Below are 16,508 nucleotides of genomic sequence, written 5' to 3'. Positions count from 1 at the left end.
CCAGTGGTGAGTGTGGTGAAACAGAGGAGTCACTGTCAGCCCTTTTTGAGTTTTGAATCAGTCTTACCCGACAAAGTCATGTTAGGATATATCAGTTATCCTGTTTGAGGTTTTGTGCCGAATCCACTGCGCTGTTTCAGGTGCAACGTTTATGGTCATGTCGCAGCAGTTTGTAGGAGGGAGATTCCAAGATGTGGGAAGGGTGCAGCAGGGCATGGGATAGAGGATTGTGTAATTTCGGTGGATAAAGTTGTGTGTGTCATCTGTAGGGGTGCCCATGTTGCTGGGGATCAGAAGTGTCCGGTGCGAAAGAGGCAGGTTGAGGTGGCTAGAGTCAGAGTTGTGAAGAAAGTGCCGTATGCTGTGGCAGTGAAGAAAGTAGAGGAAGATGGGTCAAGGGTGAGGGATCCTGAGAGGATCCCTGTGAGTAGTAGATCTGTGCCAGCACAGAGGGAGAGGCCAATGAGTGATATATGCTTCAGTAAGTTTGGCTTCTTAGCGGTCATAGCAATGGTTATCCACTATACCACATAAATGGAATGTAAATCACAGAAAATAGATGTGGTGGCATCTGCAGAGAAGTATTTGGGTATACAAGATTTGACTTCAGAGAAGCTACAGGGTGTGTTGAGTGGTGGTGTCCCGTCCTCCCAGGCCGTTGGCATGGTGCAGGAGTAGATAGGATCAAAGTAGTGGAATGGGCTAGTGGGTTTTTAATGAGTGTAGGGTTAGTTGGAAGGGTGTTTTCTTTCCCCCCCATTTTGTATCACAAAGTATAATGGATTTATATTATAGTCCATTTGGGGGAGGTAATGCAACATATTGGATGACAACCTCCGTTAAACTCCAAAGAAGAAGAAGAAGAAGCAAAATGATCTTCACCAGGCTTCCCGTTTTCAGGAAGCCTGGTCTGCAACAAGGCTAATTCAGTGTAAACGTCTAATCAGATAAGTAATGTTGGTGTCACAAACATAATCCAATACCTGCAGATTTTTTAAATAATAATTAAAATACCTAAGTTTTAAGGAATTTCTTTTGAAGTGCATTTTAAATGAACTGATTAACCCTTCCTCAGAACTCTGAGGGAACCTCTTTAGGAGAAGCACATGCCACACATTTCTGTCTTTATGTCTCAACTATCCCCATATAAATAAAATTCTGCAGGCACAGAACAGAATCTATTGTAAGGCCCTGTCACGTTCCTGACCTATTGTTCCTTTTTCTGTTATTTATTTAGTTGGTCAGGGCGTGAGTTGGGGTGGGTTGTCTTTATGTGTTTTTGTTTAGTCTAGGGGTGTTGTATGTGTATGGGGTAGAGAAGAGTGAGGTTGTCTAGTTATGTCTATGGCTGCCTAGATTGGGTCTCAATCAGAGACAGCTGTCATTCATTGTCTCTGATTGGGAGCCATATTTAAGGCAGCCATAGGCAGTAGGCTTTTGTGGGTAGTTGTCTATGTTGAACGTTTGTTGCTTGTCTGTGCACTTACGTTATTTAGCTTCACGGTCGTTTGTTGTTTTGTTAGTTTGTATATAGTGTTCGTTTTGTGTTTTCTCTCTCTTCTCAATAAAAGAAGATGTATTTTGCACACGCTGCGCCTTGGTCCAATCTCTCTAAAGAAGACGATCGTGACAGAACTACCCACCAACCATGGATCAAGCAGCGTGAGCGGAACCAACAACAGCGGCAAAGTAACCAGGACTCGTGGACATGGGAGGATGTAAGGGTTGCTACACATGGGAGGAGATCCGAGCTGGAAGAGATCGCCTCCCATGGGAACAGCTGGAGGCGATTAGGAGAGCAGAGGCAACCGGAGAGAGGAACCGGAGTTATGAGGGTACACGACTAGCAAGGAAGCCTGTGAGTAAACCCCAAAAATGTATTGGGGGGGGGCTTAGAGGGAGAGTGGCGAAGTCAGGTAGGAAACCTGCGCCCACTCCCTGTACTTACCGTGGAGAGCGAGAGTACGGGCAGACACCGTGTTACGCAGTAGAGCGCATGGTGTCTCCTGTACGTGTGCACAGCCCGGTGCGGTACATACCAGCTCCTCGTATCGGCCGGGCCAGATTGAGCATTGAGCCAAGTGCCATGAAGCCGGCTCTACACATCTGGCCACCAGTGCGTCTCCTCGGACCGGCTTACATGGCACCAGCCTTACGCATGGTGTCCCCGGTTCGCCTACATAGCCCGGTGCGGGTTATTCCACCTCCCCGCACTGGTCGGGCGACGGGGAGCATACAACCAGGTAAGGTTGGGCAGGCTCAGTGCTCAAGGGAGCCAGTACGCCTGCACGGTCCGGTATTTCCGGCGCCACCTCCCCGCTCCAGACCAGTACCTACACCACGCACCAGGCTTCCAGTGCRTCTCCAGAGCCCTGTTCCTCCTCCACGCACTAGCCCTGTGGTGCGTGTCTCCAGTCCAGTACCACCAGTGCCTCCAGTCCCGGCACCACGCACTAAGCCTCCTGTGCGTCTCCAGAGTCCTGTACGCACTGTTTCTTTCTCCCCGTACTCGCCCTGATGTGTGTGCCCTCAGCCCGGTAACACCAGTGCCGGTACCACGCACCAGGCCTATAGTACGCCTTGAGAGTCCAGTGTGCCCTGTTGTTGTTCCCCGCACTAGCCTGAAGGTGCGTGTCCTTAGCCCGGTACCTCCAGTTCCGGTACCACGCACCAGGGCCTACAGTGCGTCTCAGCCGGCCAGAGTCTTCCGTCTGCCCAGCGGCCGCCTGAACTGCCCGTCTGCCCAACGGCGCCTGAACTGTCTGTCTGCCCAACGCCGTCTGAACTGTCCGTCTGCCAAGCGCCGCATGAACTGCCCGTCTGTATTGAGCCTTCAAAGCCGCCCGTCGGTACTGAGCCTTCAAAAGCCGCCCGTCTGCCATGAGCCTGCAAAGCCGCCCATCTGCCATGAGCCTACAGAGCCGTCCGCCAGACAGGAGCCGCTAGAGCCTTCCGCCAGACAGGAGCCGCTAGAGCCTTCCGCCAGACAGGAGCCGCTAGAGCCTTCCGCCAGACAGGAGCAGCCAAAGCCTTCCGCCAGACAGGATCAGCCCAGGCCTTCCGCCAGACAGGATCAGCCAGCCTTCCGCCAGACAGGATCAGCCAGAGCCTTCCGAGAGCCATGACCAGCCGAGCCGTCAGCGAGCCATGACCAGCCAGAGCCGTCAGCGAGCCATGACCAGCCAGAGCCGTCAGCGAGCCATGACCAGCCAGAGCCGTCAGCGAGCCATGACCAGCCAGAGCCGTCAGCGAGCCATGACCAGCCAGAGCCGTCAGCGAGCCATGACCAGCCAGAGCCGTCATCCAGCCTACCAGCCAGCCGTCATCCAGCCAGGATCCGCCAGAGCCGTCATCCAGCCAGGATCCGCCAGCCAGCCAGGATCGCCAGCCAGCCAGGATCCGCCAGCCAGTCCGGATCGCCCCTTATCCTGGTGCTGCCCTTATCCTGGTGCTGCCCCTTAGTCTGGTGCTGCCCCTTAGTCTGGTGCTGCCCCTTAGTCCGGTGCTGCCCCTTAGTCCGGTGCTGCCCCTTAGTCCGGTGCTGCCCCTTAGTCCGGTCTGCCCCTTAGTCGGTGCTGCCCCGGTGCTGCCCCTTAGTCCGGTGCTGCCCCTTGCCGTGCTGCCCTTAGTCCGGTGGGTTTATTTGGAGGTGGCCATTTGGAGGAGGCTACGAAAGCGGGTAGTGACTATGGTGGGGTGTTTTTGTTAGTTTGTATATAGTGTTCGTTTTGTGTTTTCTCTCTCTTCTCAATAAAAGAAGATGTATTTTGCACACGCTGCGCCTTGGTCCAATCTCTCTAAAGAAGACGATCGTGACAGGCCCTCACCTTGGTGAAGTGATTCTGTGGCTCAAATCTCATGACATTCACAGTGACTGCAGCTACAATGAGTGAAAACTATTGACAGAAAATGAAAAAACTATTCAAGCAATTAGCATCTGTCTAAGTCAGGGGGATTCCTCTTTTTTCTACTACAAATTATTGTCACTTATTCGTAACTTGGGTTTGAAATCACATCTCTTACGCAGGCTCATTGAGATAACTATCTAGGTGCAGTAAAACCCATTTTCAAACCCTGTCACTTTAGTGCTTTTCTTTATGATACATGTGTTATCTGGCTGCTGATGAGTGGATGAGCTTACCGCTATTCTCAAAACTAAACAATGCTTTGTGCTATGCTTTTTGTTTCCCGTAAGCTTCCTGATCTGCTCCATTAAATCATAGGGGTGGTAAGCTACTGTCACCCTATCTTTGTTTTACTGAAAATGTACGGTATGTATAATTTTTGAATGTCTGGTTAAAATAGTAATATTACGTAGTCTTATGTATTATTTGTCAGTAAGACCAGTGGGCTGGCCTGCAGTTTGCAATATTAAACTTTACATTGAGTTGTGTGGTGTTTGCATTTTATTGCACACAACCATCACGTGTAGATAATGCCACCAACATAATTTCCCTAAGGGGACAATAAAGTCAGTAAACACTACAATATTTCACAAGCTGCACTGTGAGAATATTCTATGTATCGTAACTAATCTACAAACATAGACAGAAATTACATTTGTCTTCCCTACAGACACACAATGCAGTGTCACTATAGTTACTTGAGGGAGTTACAACTGCATGTATTTGATTTCAGACAAAGGAAATTAACTTGAGTGGGCCTACCCTAGCCTGGAGGATAAAAAAAATGCTGAAACAGTCAAGATATAACGTACTTAGGGCTATCAGTTTATTAGTTGATTAACAGTGCATATGAGGGGAGTGAGGACAGAGAAAACCATCTTAACTGCAGGGCAGATGAACTTTATGACAACTGGAAACAGCATAGGTGAGAGACACTAGAAATAGAAGCCACATTACACAGGAAATGACATGAGGATATCCAATGAAGGACCAGGCCTTAAGGTACTACCTGAGACCCTGTGTACCCTGTATTTATCCTGCCATTCATTACAATGGTTCCAAGTGGCCTGGTTCTCTCTCTTTCTCTCTCACGTCATACATGAGGTCATCTCATAAACTAGTATATCACGTCTACTTCACACATCTTGTATATGTACCCATTTTGTACAATAATTGATAACAACTTGACATGGTTATGAACAATTTATGCTTGTACCCCTTAAAGGCCCAGTGCAGTCAAAAATGTGATTTTTCTGTGTTTTAGTTATGTTTTCACACTATGAGGTTGGAATAATACTGTGAAATTGTGACAATTATGACAACTGCCCTCATGGTGTAAGAACTGTTTGAAATGACCTCCTGAGTGGCCTCATAGGACGGCGCACAATTGGCCCAGCGTCGTCCGGGTTAGGCTGGTGGGGCTCTACCAATTGTCACTTAATTGTTACCCAAAAATGATTTGATATTGAGAAAAGAAATGGCTGCATTGGACCTTTAAGGGGTTTTCTGATAAGTTAAGCCTATACCACATCATTTTAAAAAGATTAATGCCTGATGCAGTTGAAAGATGAAACTGTGCATTAATGAAATTTTAGGATCATACAGCTAAATGAGCACTCAGTGAGGTCACAGGTAATGACAGAGGTCATTTACCCAGTTCTCTAATGGATAGACAAACTGACAGACAACTAAAAAAAACATTATTTTCAATTTCAAGTTTGTTGCCTTTTTACATGTGAGTTAATAGCAAACAAAAAAAACTTTTAACAACAAGCATCTCGAAAGAACAGCTCTGTCTCCAATCATTTATATTTCCCTCATAGATTAAATGATAACCATAACATATTCCTGCATTATATAGGTGAAAACTCTGTACATAAGGCACTTACAAATCTACATTTTGATGTATTACAACTTTGTAACAAAGTTTTTAACTTTTTAAGTTTTAAACTTTGTTGGGTAATATTCAGCAAACATCGATAAAAACCCACAAAATCCTGTTCAAAATTAACTCCCTCTTAATTTCCCCAAAGATACTTTCAGTTTCTCCTCCTATCTCTCTTCCTGAGAACAATATCTTTAAACACATCTAAACTCAACCCTGATAATCTGACACAACATTGTCACATTGGACTGTGATCTGTCTTCATCTAATGGAAAATAAAATGCATGGAGTACATAGGACATAGCCTCCAATTATGTCATATCATTGAAGCCATGACCCCATGGAGGTCCTTGTTATTTTTGGTCTCTAAAGAGGTGAAAGAATGCTGGAATGTGACCTCCAGCTTCCTGTGGACTGCTGTCTGGGACTCTGCCAACACAGAGGTGGGGGGCCTGGCCTTCAACAGAGTTTGGGAACATGTCCCTAGTGATGTGACGAGTGTCTTATATATACTTCCTCCTGGGCTGGGGTTACAGTATGGAACTCAAGTTAGTGAGTGTTAGCGCTGTGATAGATTTTTCTGCATCTGAAGAAAGAGAATTCCCCTTCTTCAGAGACATCTCTAGTTACAGTTGTGTTCACCATCATGGCAGTCTTATTCATTCTATCAGAGGGTCATCTTAACTATTGCTTTTGTACAGTGCAATTGATCTGACACCATGGTGATCCAGACTCGCACCAACTCCATCCCAGATCTACACCTCATCACTATCTTCCCTGTCTACTCTGACCTATCAGTCAGCACCTTCCCTGAGGTACAGTAGAAAGGTGCTGCTATGCGATGGGTTTATGTTTTGCCCTTACAGGGCTTTACTATGGAGGCCTGTAACTATCTCTCTCAAGTCAGGGCTAGGGCACGAATCAAAGGAGTCATTTCCATTTCCTCCCACTTGGCTAATTACTGTCTGCACACTCTTCCAGCCATTCGTCTTCCCTCTCGTGTCATAACAGAAACCTTTGCAGTGAAACACCCCAAATTACCCTGCGTAGATTAGACAGAGGTGTTAATACAGCAAATCCATCCTCACAGGGTGGAATATGTTTTAACAGAGGGAGAAGTGTCGGAAGTTGATGTTCATCTTGGTGAGGCCAAGGTGTTTGAGGGGGGTGGAGAGGGCAAAGGCAGCCTTCATGGGGATGTCACAGAGCAGGTCAGACTCCTCACCACACTCCTTCAGCTCGTAGGTGGCGTCGTCCAGCATCTCCTTGTGGCGGTGACACACCTGCTCCACCTTCAGCCGGTGGATCTCCACACGCAGGCGGATCAGCTGCCGAGCTAGACGGTTGTCCTGGAACCGCATCTCCCTCTGAGGATGGCAGGCGGAAAGGAGAGAGATGAGAGAGAATGGGGAGAAATCAGTCATCAAATATAAAATTCTAGCAATCAGACCCCAGGATTAGGTTTTTGCATTTAGTGGGTGCTATTGATGTGTAATCACATGATCTATGTGAAAAAATACTTTGCCTTTCTATTTGGGGATTTTTTAGCTCTGAAATTAACACAAGGTCCCTATTGTTTTAGCATGTTTGCATTATTTTGGATGCAAAGATAGCACAAAGTCATGCTCTAGTCAGACAAGCATTCAAGCAAAATTAAACAGTGAAAGCACGATTATTTCCCATAAATCTCTCCGTCACACAACAGTGGCATCTGACACAGAGACTCTATGCTCTGGCACGTGTGCATCATGAGGATGCCAAACCAAACCAGTGTAACTACCTGGTAATTACGTTTGCCAAATAGTTGCACTGCCTCTTATGCACAATGGTGGAAAAAGTACTAAAATGTCATACTTGAGTAAAAGTCTAAAAGTATCTGGTTTTAAATGTACTTAAGTACAGTGGTAGAAAAAGTATTCAAGTAATACTTAAGTAAAAGTACAAAGTAAAAGTAATTGCTATACACCCAATTCCTTATTTTAAGCAAACCATGCGGCACGATTTTCTTATAATTTTTAATTACGGACAGACAGGAGCACACTTCAACACTCAGACATCATTTACAACCACAGTATTTGTGTTTCGTGAGTCCGCCAGATCAGAGGCAGTAGGGATGACAAAGTGTTATATTGATAAGAGTGCCCTAATTCTGGCCTGGTTGAGCATTATAAATGTAATAAGTACTTTTAGGTGTCAAGGAAAATGTATGGAGTAAAAAGTACATTATTTTCTTTAGGCATGTAGGGGAGTAAAAGTAAAAGTTGTCAAAAATATAGTAATAGTAAAAATAGTACAGATACCCCAAAAAACGACTTAAGTAGTACTTTAAAGTATTTTTTACTTAAGTACTTCACACCACTGCTTATTCATATGTACTATAATATTTTCGTTGTATTCTACATATCTAGGAAATGCAGAGATAGTGTAGCCTAATTATTTTCTAACATGTCCATGTACAAATAACCGTGTCAGAGTTGGAGAAAAAAGGGTAATTATGTTGAATTTCGGCATTCAAAAAATGTGTGCTCACCAACTCTTTCCTAAGAAATTCCAACGCGTCATTAATGGTATCGAAGCCACAGATGTTGCGGATGGTTAGATCTGAGTTCTCATCCCGCATAATTTCAGGCAAGAGCACATATTTCTCTGCAGTCGCTTGGACATTTTTTGAACCATTTGGGTTCTCCTTCCATGGTTGGCTCTGCAAGCGCTCCTGCCATTCAAAGTATGATGGTCTGCGGGTTTGTAACTTTAGTTTTTCGGTAAGTGCTTTCACATTGTTCAAATCCTCAGCTTCTCCCTCAGTATCTCCATCGGGGTTATCCTCACCTCCCAGCTCTTTAAAATCCATTGCAAGTGCTCTAGACGTTTAAAAAGGATCTGCGTAAAAATACATTTCAGAGGCTGCAAAAAAGTTGGAATTAGTTATTCACAGAGCACGATGCCTCTTGAAGCACATGAAGTGTTCTGTCACTGGGCTTGCCAGTTCTAGATTGGAGTGTACTGGTGATCCTTTATTTATAGAATGCTAAGGAGAAGCAGAAGTGGCCTCCCATATCCATTATGGAGAAGAGATGTAGTTCACGCAAGTAGCCTCCCCCATGATATCCACCTGACCACACCAAGGTGAAACAAATAGTTTGCTGTGTCCACTTATGGCAGCACCCAGGTGCAGCTTTTAACATTGGAATGCAATGATTTGACATGTCAATGGTTCAAAGGTTTTGTATAATTTCCCCTCTAAATTCCTTAAACACTAMAATGGCAATGGGATGAAATTGATTTAGCCATATCTCTTAAACGTTTTATGTTAAAGACATGCTGCTGTACTTTGGCGACTAAAAAAGTATTTTTGAAACCTCCCGCTTTGGGCAGGATGTGTAGTTCATAAATGCATTATCTATGAGCAGACTTACTGTCTTACCTCAATTAGCCACAAAATCCCTAGTTTGAAAGCAACTGTTATCTTGAAGCTGTTTTCCYTACATTTCCCACCACCTGGGCCAGCCCCTAGCAATTCCAGTTCTAGCCAATGAGCTTCAGCCCCTCACATTTGAGTGAAAGCTAGCGAGAGGCCTGTCCAGCGTTATCCAATAAGGTTGCAGTGTGGGCCCAACGGCTCAGTGGACACAGCAGAGAGAGAAAGAGAGTGAGAGCAATGACCTGGTGCACATATGACATAGTATGCAATTTTCGGGACTACTTTTGTATCCTGAGTGCTACTTTCAGAACTACTGGCTAAAAAGTATACAAAAGTACCTGAGAATCTCTTTAAGATGGCTCCTCGATACATTTAGGGTTTAAATGGAATGTTTGTAATTAAAATATGTTATTTGATCAGATAATATTGTGGTGTAGCCATTCCATGTTTAATAGGGCAGGTACARGTAGCTATACACAAACATCATGTAATTAGTTAATGGTCTTCCTGACAGACAAACAGCTGACAAACTCCTTAGAAATAGGGATGGGAATGTCTTAATTTGAGGCAATGCCTCCATCTAGTGGTAATTTTCGAACACACTTCTGGTCAATTGCCCAATAATGCCCAATAATGGGCTGGAAAGATGGATGGGATAGCAATATGCTGCATGTTTTAGACAATATGTGAGTGTAAACATTTACTCACCTATTACTTGATCTCCAGATGATATATATATATATTTTTTTTTTTTAAATCAAAGACTAGGTCACACACAGGAAATGAGRAGGGTATTGCTTTAGGTTAGTGACCTGAAGTTACTGGAGTAGCATCTACTTGGTTGGAAGCCGAGGCTACTAAATCAAATCAAATCAATGAGTAATGTAAACTAACTAGTCTGGGACGGTTCAACAACAGCTTGAAAGAGACAGAAATCAGTCAGCAGCTGATTTCACTCAAAAAATCTAGCATGTGATTTCTATACATACTCAACTCCAATGGTCAAGTGGTGAGGTTTGCTGTCTTGAGGTTTGTTGTCTTTAGACTGTCAGTTCTTCAGCAGGTACCAGGGCCCTGTGGATACGCTATAATGACTGACTAGATGCAGACGATACCATTATCTTATCATGAACTGGGTATTAATATGAACCGAGTATGAATTGAATGAACTTTTTTAGGCAAGATTATCTACAAAATGCAAACCCAATATTAGGCTACACACTAATAGGCATTTTGAAATGAATTGCCCCGTATAGATAGGATCTTTGACTTTGTGTTCTCTCACCACTGCTTTCAGGAAACGCTCACTTCCTTCTTTTGTAACCACAAGATGTTTTCACATTTTAGGGGCTGGTTGGAAAGCAGCCAAGTATGGCTTAAAGAGGTGTCCCCACAGGCAGGGTGGGTTAATGAGAAAACGAAAGGAAATAACTGCTATGAAGAGGTTATTAACTTCAAACAAACACTTCGCCTAGCTGTAGCTACAGCAAGCTACAGTCAACATTTGGACCGTGTCACGCCCCTTTTCCATGGGACAAGAATAAGTGGTTTAATTTCAATAATTCAGATAAGTAGCCTAAACAAGATTCAGAAGAGGAAAATAAACTGTGAAGACTTTTTCTGCCGCGCGCGACTTGGATCTCCGTGCGCTTCTTGTCATCTTGCGCTGATGCGATGGAGTTTTCAGAGCACATAAAGACCGCGAACGTTGAAGATGTCGTTCTGAGACGGCCGTTTCATCCACCGATGCAAGGAACGTTATGTGTCACTGGCCACCACCTGCTCTTCTCTAACAGAGATGGAGACAGCTCGCGGCTGGTCTTGTTACTTCTCAGAAACATCGATGCCATAGAGAAAAGGTAAGTGGGGTGAGGGCAATACGTGACCGCTTTTTCCACTAAAGTATTTAAATGTCATATTCAAAGGTGTAATGATGGACCATATAGCACTATACAGAACTGCTGCCATATTGCCTGAATACCCCATATTTCAATGTGCTGACAGCCAATTGTCACATTGGGGAAACTAATAGTTACTAATAAAGTGTTTAACATGTTAACATTTTCCCAGCCTACATCAGTCTGATTGTTGGGTCAGGGTGCCTGTGTAGCCTGTTGATAAACATGTCTCACTAACCCATCTTGCTGTCTCTCTCCCTCCATCSTTCTCGCTGTCTCTCTCCCTCCATGCCCAGTGTGGAAAACCTGTTGGGCTATTCCAGTCTCTTCTCTAGTACAGGCCAGAGTCAAAGGTTTGACATAAGTGTGACACCTTGCGTGTGAGTCTGTGTGTGTTTGTGCATTTTGCAGTGTGCTGCTATCCATGTCCTGTGCAGCACTGTGTGAAAATAACAGGATTCTGATGCTGCAGGAATAATAACCAATCCCACCTTCGCTCAAGCTCTGTCTCACATGCCATCTTTTTGAATCCTCTCCATATGCTTTGTGTCATGAACTGCGAAAAACCAAATGCAGGAATTTCAGTGCTCATTTACTGCAGTTATGAATCTGGTTCAGACAGTACATTTGGAGGTGTAGTGCAGACAAAGAGTTGATATGGAGGGGAAATGTGGGCCTCACATCCTTTCTCTGAGAGAATCTCCACTCCCACCAGCTGGTTGGATTGGACTTACTTTTTTGAATGCTTTTTTGGAGGGGAGGCAGCCTAGATCATGGAACCCTGAGGGGAAGTGTTGAGGGTAATATGTGGGGTTAGACAGAAGCCCTATAATGATGTGTGTGTATTTCATATGAAGGCCTTCCGGGTCCTCTGGAACAATCACCCTCAAGTGTAAGGACCTGTGTGTTCTGCAGCTGGACATTCCAGGCATGGAGGAGTGCCTGAACATTGCCCGTTCCATTGAGGTACAGTAGCAGGGTGGTAGAATACACACAGGCTGTACATACATACCCAGCATGTAAAAACTAGTATTACAGTCATAAAGGTTTAACAACATTACAATTAGTGTTTTGCTTTTTGTTTTGACTAGACAGTAACTTTTTGCCCCCCTGCYCCCCCCCCCCCCCCCCYCTCTCTCTCTGTAGTATCTCTCTTCTCTGGACATTGTGTCCGATATGTATCCATTCTTCTACAGACCGCTTAAACTCAGTCTGCAGGACCAGTGGGGCCTCTCATCGCCTGAACAGAACTACGCTGAAATGGAGGAGCTAGTGAGTGCAGCACAAACACACACACACAGATGTCCTTTCGTTTTAGAGTAAATGCAACAATCAGTGCCAATCATCACAAACATTAAGAGGATACAAAACATCCATGACAGACTGACCAGGTGAATCCAGATGAAAGCTATGATCCGTTATTGATGCCACTTATTAAATCCACTTCAATCAGTGTAGATGAAGGGGAGGAGACAGGTTAAAGAAGGATTTTTAAGCCTTGAGACAATTGAGACATGGATTGTGTATGTGTGCCATTCAAGAGGGTGAATGGGCAAGACAAAAGATTTAAGTGCGTTTGAACGGAGTATGGTAGCAGGTACCAGGCGCACCGGTTTGTGTCAAGAACTGTAACGCTGCTGGGTTTTTCACTGGGGAGACCAAACGGAGGCGTCAAGATAAATCAATCCTGCTGAGGCCACAATACCAGCCCTGCAGCCGATTACATGTGGTTCCACTTACTGCATTATGACTGTGTAAACAATACATGTGAGAAACGACATGAATCCATGCTCATATATATAGTCAGCGTTAAACGTTACGTTAAATCACCCTTATTTTTAACAGTGACCAATATGTACCTATTGATCTGTGTTGTGTCTTCCTATCTTCTCTCTTTCTCTGCAGCAGGACAGGTGGAGACTGAGTCATGTGAACAAGGACTACTCTGTGTGTCCCTCCTACCCCCCTGCTGTTATTGTCCCTCACTCCATAGACGATGAGACATTGGTGAAGGTGGCCAAGTTCAGACAAGGGGGCCGCTTCCCTGTCCTCTGTTATTACCACAGGAAAAATGGCATGGTGAGATACGCATGGATCCACTTAGTCACACACACAAATACTTTTATGTCACTACAATGTACAGTAATTAATGTTGTTTGACATTAGATGGTTTAAAAAAATATATGTTTTATTTATTTAACTAGGCAAGTCAGTTAAGAACAAATTCTTATTTTACAATGATGGCCTACCCCAGCCAAACCCTCCCCTAACCCGGACGATGCTGGGCCAATTGTGCGCCACCCTAAGGGACTCCCGATCACGGCCGGTTGTGATACAGCCTGGGATCAAACCAGGGTCTGTAGTGACGCCTATAGCACTGAGATGCAGTGCCTTAGAACGCTTCGCCACTCGGGAACCCTTCTTTATCAAATAGCAAAATTGTGTTTCCCAGGTCATCATGCGCAGCAGCCAACCCCTGACAGGAGCCAATAGGAAGCGCTGCAGAGAGGATGAGCTCCTCCTCCAGGCGGTGATTGACGGCTCTGGGCTGGGTTACATCATTGACACCCGGTCCAACCAACAGGCTCAGCAGGCCAGGATGACAGGGGGCGGGTTTGAATCTAAATCTAGCTACAGTTGCTGGAAGAGACTGCACCGTCAACTGGAAAGGTGTCTGTCTGTGTGTTTGCCTGTTGTGTGTGAGTTTTTTCATTTGTTTGTGGCTACGTATATCTAACCTAGTTGCCAGGGTGTTTCTGCTTTAACCAACCCCTTTTTTGTAGCTCTATGCTTGTTGACTGAATAGTTATATTTGTGTGTGTGTGTCCCCAGGGGGAAGGTGCTCCAGGAGAGTCTGATAAAGTTGGTGGAGGCTTGTGGGGATCACTCCCACAGTGTGGATCGCTGGCTCAGCAAGCTGGAGAACTCCAAATGGCTCTCTCACGTCCACACTGCCCTGGCCACAGCAGGCCTACTGGCAGAGTGTGTGGAGAGGTAGATGTGCACTCTACTCTCAGAACCCTAAATGTAATGTTTTCAGAATGGGGCGGCAGGTAGCCCAGTGGTTAGAGCGTTGGGCCAGTAACCGAAAGGTTGGTAGATTGAATCCCCGAGCAGACAAGGTAAAAAGCTGTCGGTTTGCCCCTGAACAAGGCAGTTAACCCACTGTTCCGAGGCCGTCATTGTAAATAAGCTTTTGTTCTTAACTGACCTGCCTAGTTAAATAAAATAAACATAAACACAAAATAACATACAGGAACTCAAGTCATTTTGTTCTCCTGATCTGGAATACCTCACTATCAAATGCCGATCGCATTGCATTCTGAAAGAATTCTTGAAAATTTGATTTGAACACTGTGCAGCATAGTCTTACACTGAGTCATAATGTGTGTTTTGCTTTTTTTAAATTGCTGATGTGCTGTTTTGTTTCCTGTATTGTACAATATCTTGTTTACGTGTAACATTGTTCTATGTTATGTAACCCTCTATGGTGCTCTGGCCAGGGATGGCCACTCTGTTCTAGTCCATGGCTCAGAGGGCACAGATACCACCCTTCTGGTGAGCTCTTTGGCCCAGCTCATCCTGGACCCCAACACACGCACACTGGCCGGCTTCCTGGGCCTCCTAGAGAGGGAGTGGCTACTGGTGAGACCCCTAAAATAGTCACACGCTACCTCTTATGTCACAACTATTTTCAAACCCACATATACTGTAGATTGACAGCTGGTAATGTGTACATTAGTCCTGTGTACATTCAATGGCTAACTAGCTATACTAGCTGAAGCTGTGTGTATGTTTTTATCTGTGTTTTTATCTCAGTGTGTGTGTTTTTGATCTGTTGATGTGTGTGTGTACTCCCTTTCCACAGGCAGGTCACCCGTTCCAGCAGCGCTGTGCCCACTCAGCCTACTCCCACGCCCGTCTGAGGCTGGAGGCTCCAGTGTTCGTGCTGCTGCTGGACTGTGTGTGGCAGCTGGCACGACAGTTCCCTCTGGCCATGGGCTTCTCTGAGCCTCTGCTGCTGCGGCTGGCCATGGAGGTCTACGCCTCAGACTATGGCACATTCCTCTGCAACAGTGACCAGGAGAGGTGAGACATTCATGCGTTGTCCAGACTGTCCTTATATCCACAGTCATTGTCCAAGAGTTTAGTGTATCCAYACTAAATCCACGGCCGTCTGTCCATCTGTCTGTACCTTTCCACTTACTCTTAATCTCTCCCTCTTTCTTTCGCTCTCATCAGGTGTGCTGCAGGGGTGAAGGAGAGAACCCACTGTCTGTTCCAGTTCCTCCTGAAGCCCAGTGAGAGGGAGCGTTACTCTAACCCCCTGTATGAGCCCACTGAGCTGGCCATCTGGCCCTCCGTTCAGCCACAGTCCCTGCAGCTCTGGAGAGGTGAGTTACAGTAACACAGGCAGATCTGAGTCTGCTTTCCCTTACTGCAGCCCTCTGACATACAGTATGTTGGATGGGTGAATTTGAATAGTTATTACATTAAGAGTATCAAATAAGGAAATGTCTTAATTGATGAGTACTAAGCAATGAAATGGTAGATCATGTAAATAAATACATTATTAACTACCAAGATTCCTCTGTCTGGATGTGTATCAGGTCTGTTCCTGCGTTGGACCCAACATGCTGTGCACCTAGAGAAAGCTCAGGAGGAGTTGCGGAACCTTGTCATTGAGTGCCGTGGGGCAAGTTGAAAACACTGATAAATTGGGGTCGAAAAATACAGTGACACACTGGACTGATGGAACACACAGTGACACTCATCCTGGTTGATTGACTGTTGAGGAAGAGAACAAATAAAAACTTTTTTTGTGAGAAAATTATGCTCCTATGGACATGAATTAGATAGGTATTCATCCATCCCAAAGAATATCAAATTGCATTGCATACTGTGAAAGTTCCTCACTGTTAAATACTTTTCTCTCATGGTGACATGCATATATTTTGTATCTACCTTTTTTATAGCGTTTTCACTGCAAGTCCATATTTCTTTTTTATAATGTATTGTGTATTTTTTTATTTTTGACCTACAAACACTTTACATGTTAGCAATTTTTTAAATAATTTGAGACATGTCAAGGTACTCAATATGCAAATGTTTTATTAAAAGGAATTTAATTTATTTCATAGCTTATTTCTTGCCAACATTTGTAGTGTGATGATCCACCCCAAGAACCCTGGGACTAATGTGATGTGCTTTTAAATTTCGCCTACCCCCCCTCCCCATTGCCTGCTAGTAGCATTATGCGTTTTGTCACTTTTTTTTAATCCCCTCTCTGACTCTGACGTAAGCCTCTACACTGCAGCCCTGTTCAACATTCAACATTGCAACAATACAAATCCCCTGTGAGCAGGTAGTCAGCATGTTTGCCCACATGTTGGCCCTAT

At 44.9% G+C, this 16,508-nt stretch overlaps 2 protein-coding genes across 6 annotated transcripts; one reads left to right on the top strand and one right to left on the bottom strand.

Moving 5' to 3' along the window:
- Positions 1 to 6,669: 6,669 nt before the first annotated feature.
- fam167b (family with sequence similarity 167 member B) lies at positions 6,670 to 8,729 on the bottom strand. Its single transcript, XM_023994697.2, has 2 exons — positions 8,321 to 8,729; positions 6,670 to 7,157 (listed from the first exon to the last, which is right to left on the bottom strand). Exons 1-2 carry the CDS (start codon positions 8,639 to 8,641, stop codon positions 6,894 to 6,896), a joined length of 585 nt encoding a protein of 194 aa, XP_023850465.1. The 5' UTR covers positions 8,642 to 8,729; the 3' UTR covers positions 6,670 to 6,893.
- Positions 8,730 to 10,649: 1,920 nt separating this feature from the next.
- On the top strand, positions 10,650 to 16,388 carry zgc:154055 (PH-GRAM_MTMR9 and Myotub-related domain-containing protein). Of its 5 annotated transcripts, none has more exons than XM_023994692.2 (11): positions 10,650 to 11,070; positions 11,406 to 11,462; positions 11,967 to 12,075; positions 12,256 to 12,381; positions 13,015 to 13,188; positions 13,562 to 13,779; positions 13,942 to 14,103; positions 14,613 to 14,754; positions 14,978 to 15,198; positions 15,352 to 15,503; positions 15,720 to 16,388. In XM_023994692.2, exons 1-11 carry the CDS (start codon positions 10,886 to 10,888, stop codon positions 15,812 to 15,814), a joined length of 1,641 nt encoding a protein of 546 aa, XP_023850460.1. In that variant the 5' UTR covers positions 10,650 to 10,885; the 3' UTR covers positions 15,815 to 16,388. The 5 variants fall into 5 exon arrangements, with proteins under 5 accessions (XP_023850460.1, XP_023850459.1, XP_023850458.1 ...); XM_023994691.2 differs by having other exon boundaries at positions 11,406 to 11,489; positions 13,018 to 13,188; XM_023994690.2 differs by having other exon boundaries at positions 11,406 to 11,489.
- Positions 16,389 to 16,508: the final 120 nt, after the last annotated feature.

This window comes from Salvelinus sp. IW2-2015, linkage group LG9 (genome assembly GCF_002910315.2).
Source record: "Salvelinus sp. IW2-2015 linkage group LG9, ASM291031v2, whole genome shotgun sequence".
Taxonomy (NCBI): Eukaryota; Metazoa; Chordata; class Actinopteri; order Salmoniformes; family Salmonidae; genus Salvelinus; species Salvelinus sp. IW2-2015.
Note: the sequence above shows the minus strand (reverse complement) of the source record. Positions and strands in the feature narration are given on the sequence as shown.

Coding starts and splice junctions, on each gene's coding strand:
- fam167b (XM_023994697.2), bottom strand. CDS start 8,641: ATGGATTTTAAAGAGCTGGGAGGTGAGGATAACCCCGATGGAGATACT. Junction 7,158..8,320: donor AATTTCTTAGGAAAGAGTTG/GTGAGCACACAT, acceptor TGCCATCCTCAG/AGGGAGATGCGGTTCCAGGA.
- zgc:154055 (XM_023994690.2), top strand. CDS start 10,886: ATGGAGTTTTCAGAGCACATAAAGACCGCGAACGTTGAAGATGTCGTT. Junction 13,780..13,941: donor CTGCACCGTCAACTGGAAAG/GTGTCTGTCTGT, acceptor GTGTGTCCCCAG/GGGGAAGGTGCTCCAGGAGA. Junction 14,755..14,977: donor TAGAGAGGGAGTGGCTACTG/GTGAGACCCCTA, acceptor CCCTTTCCACAG/GCAGGTCACCCGTTCCAGCA.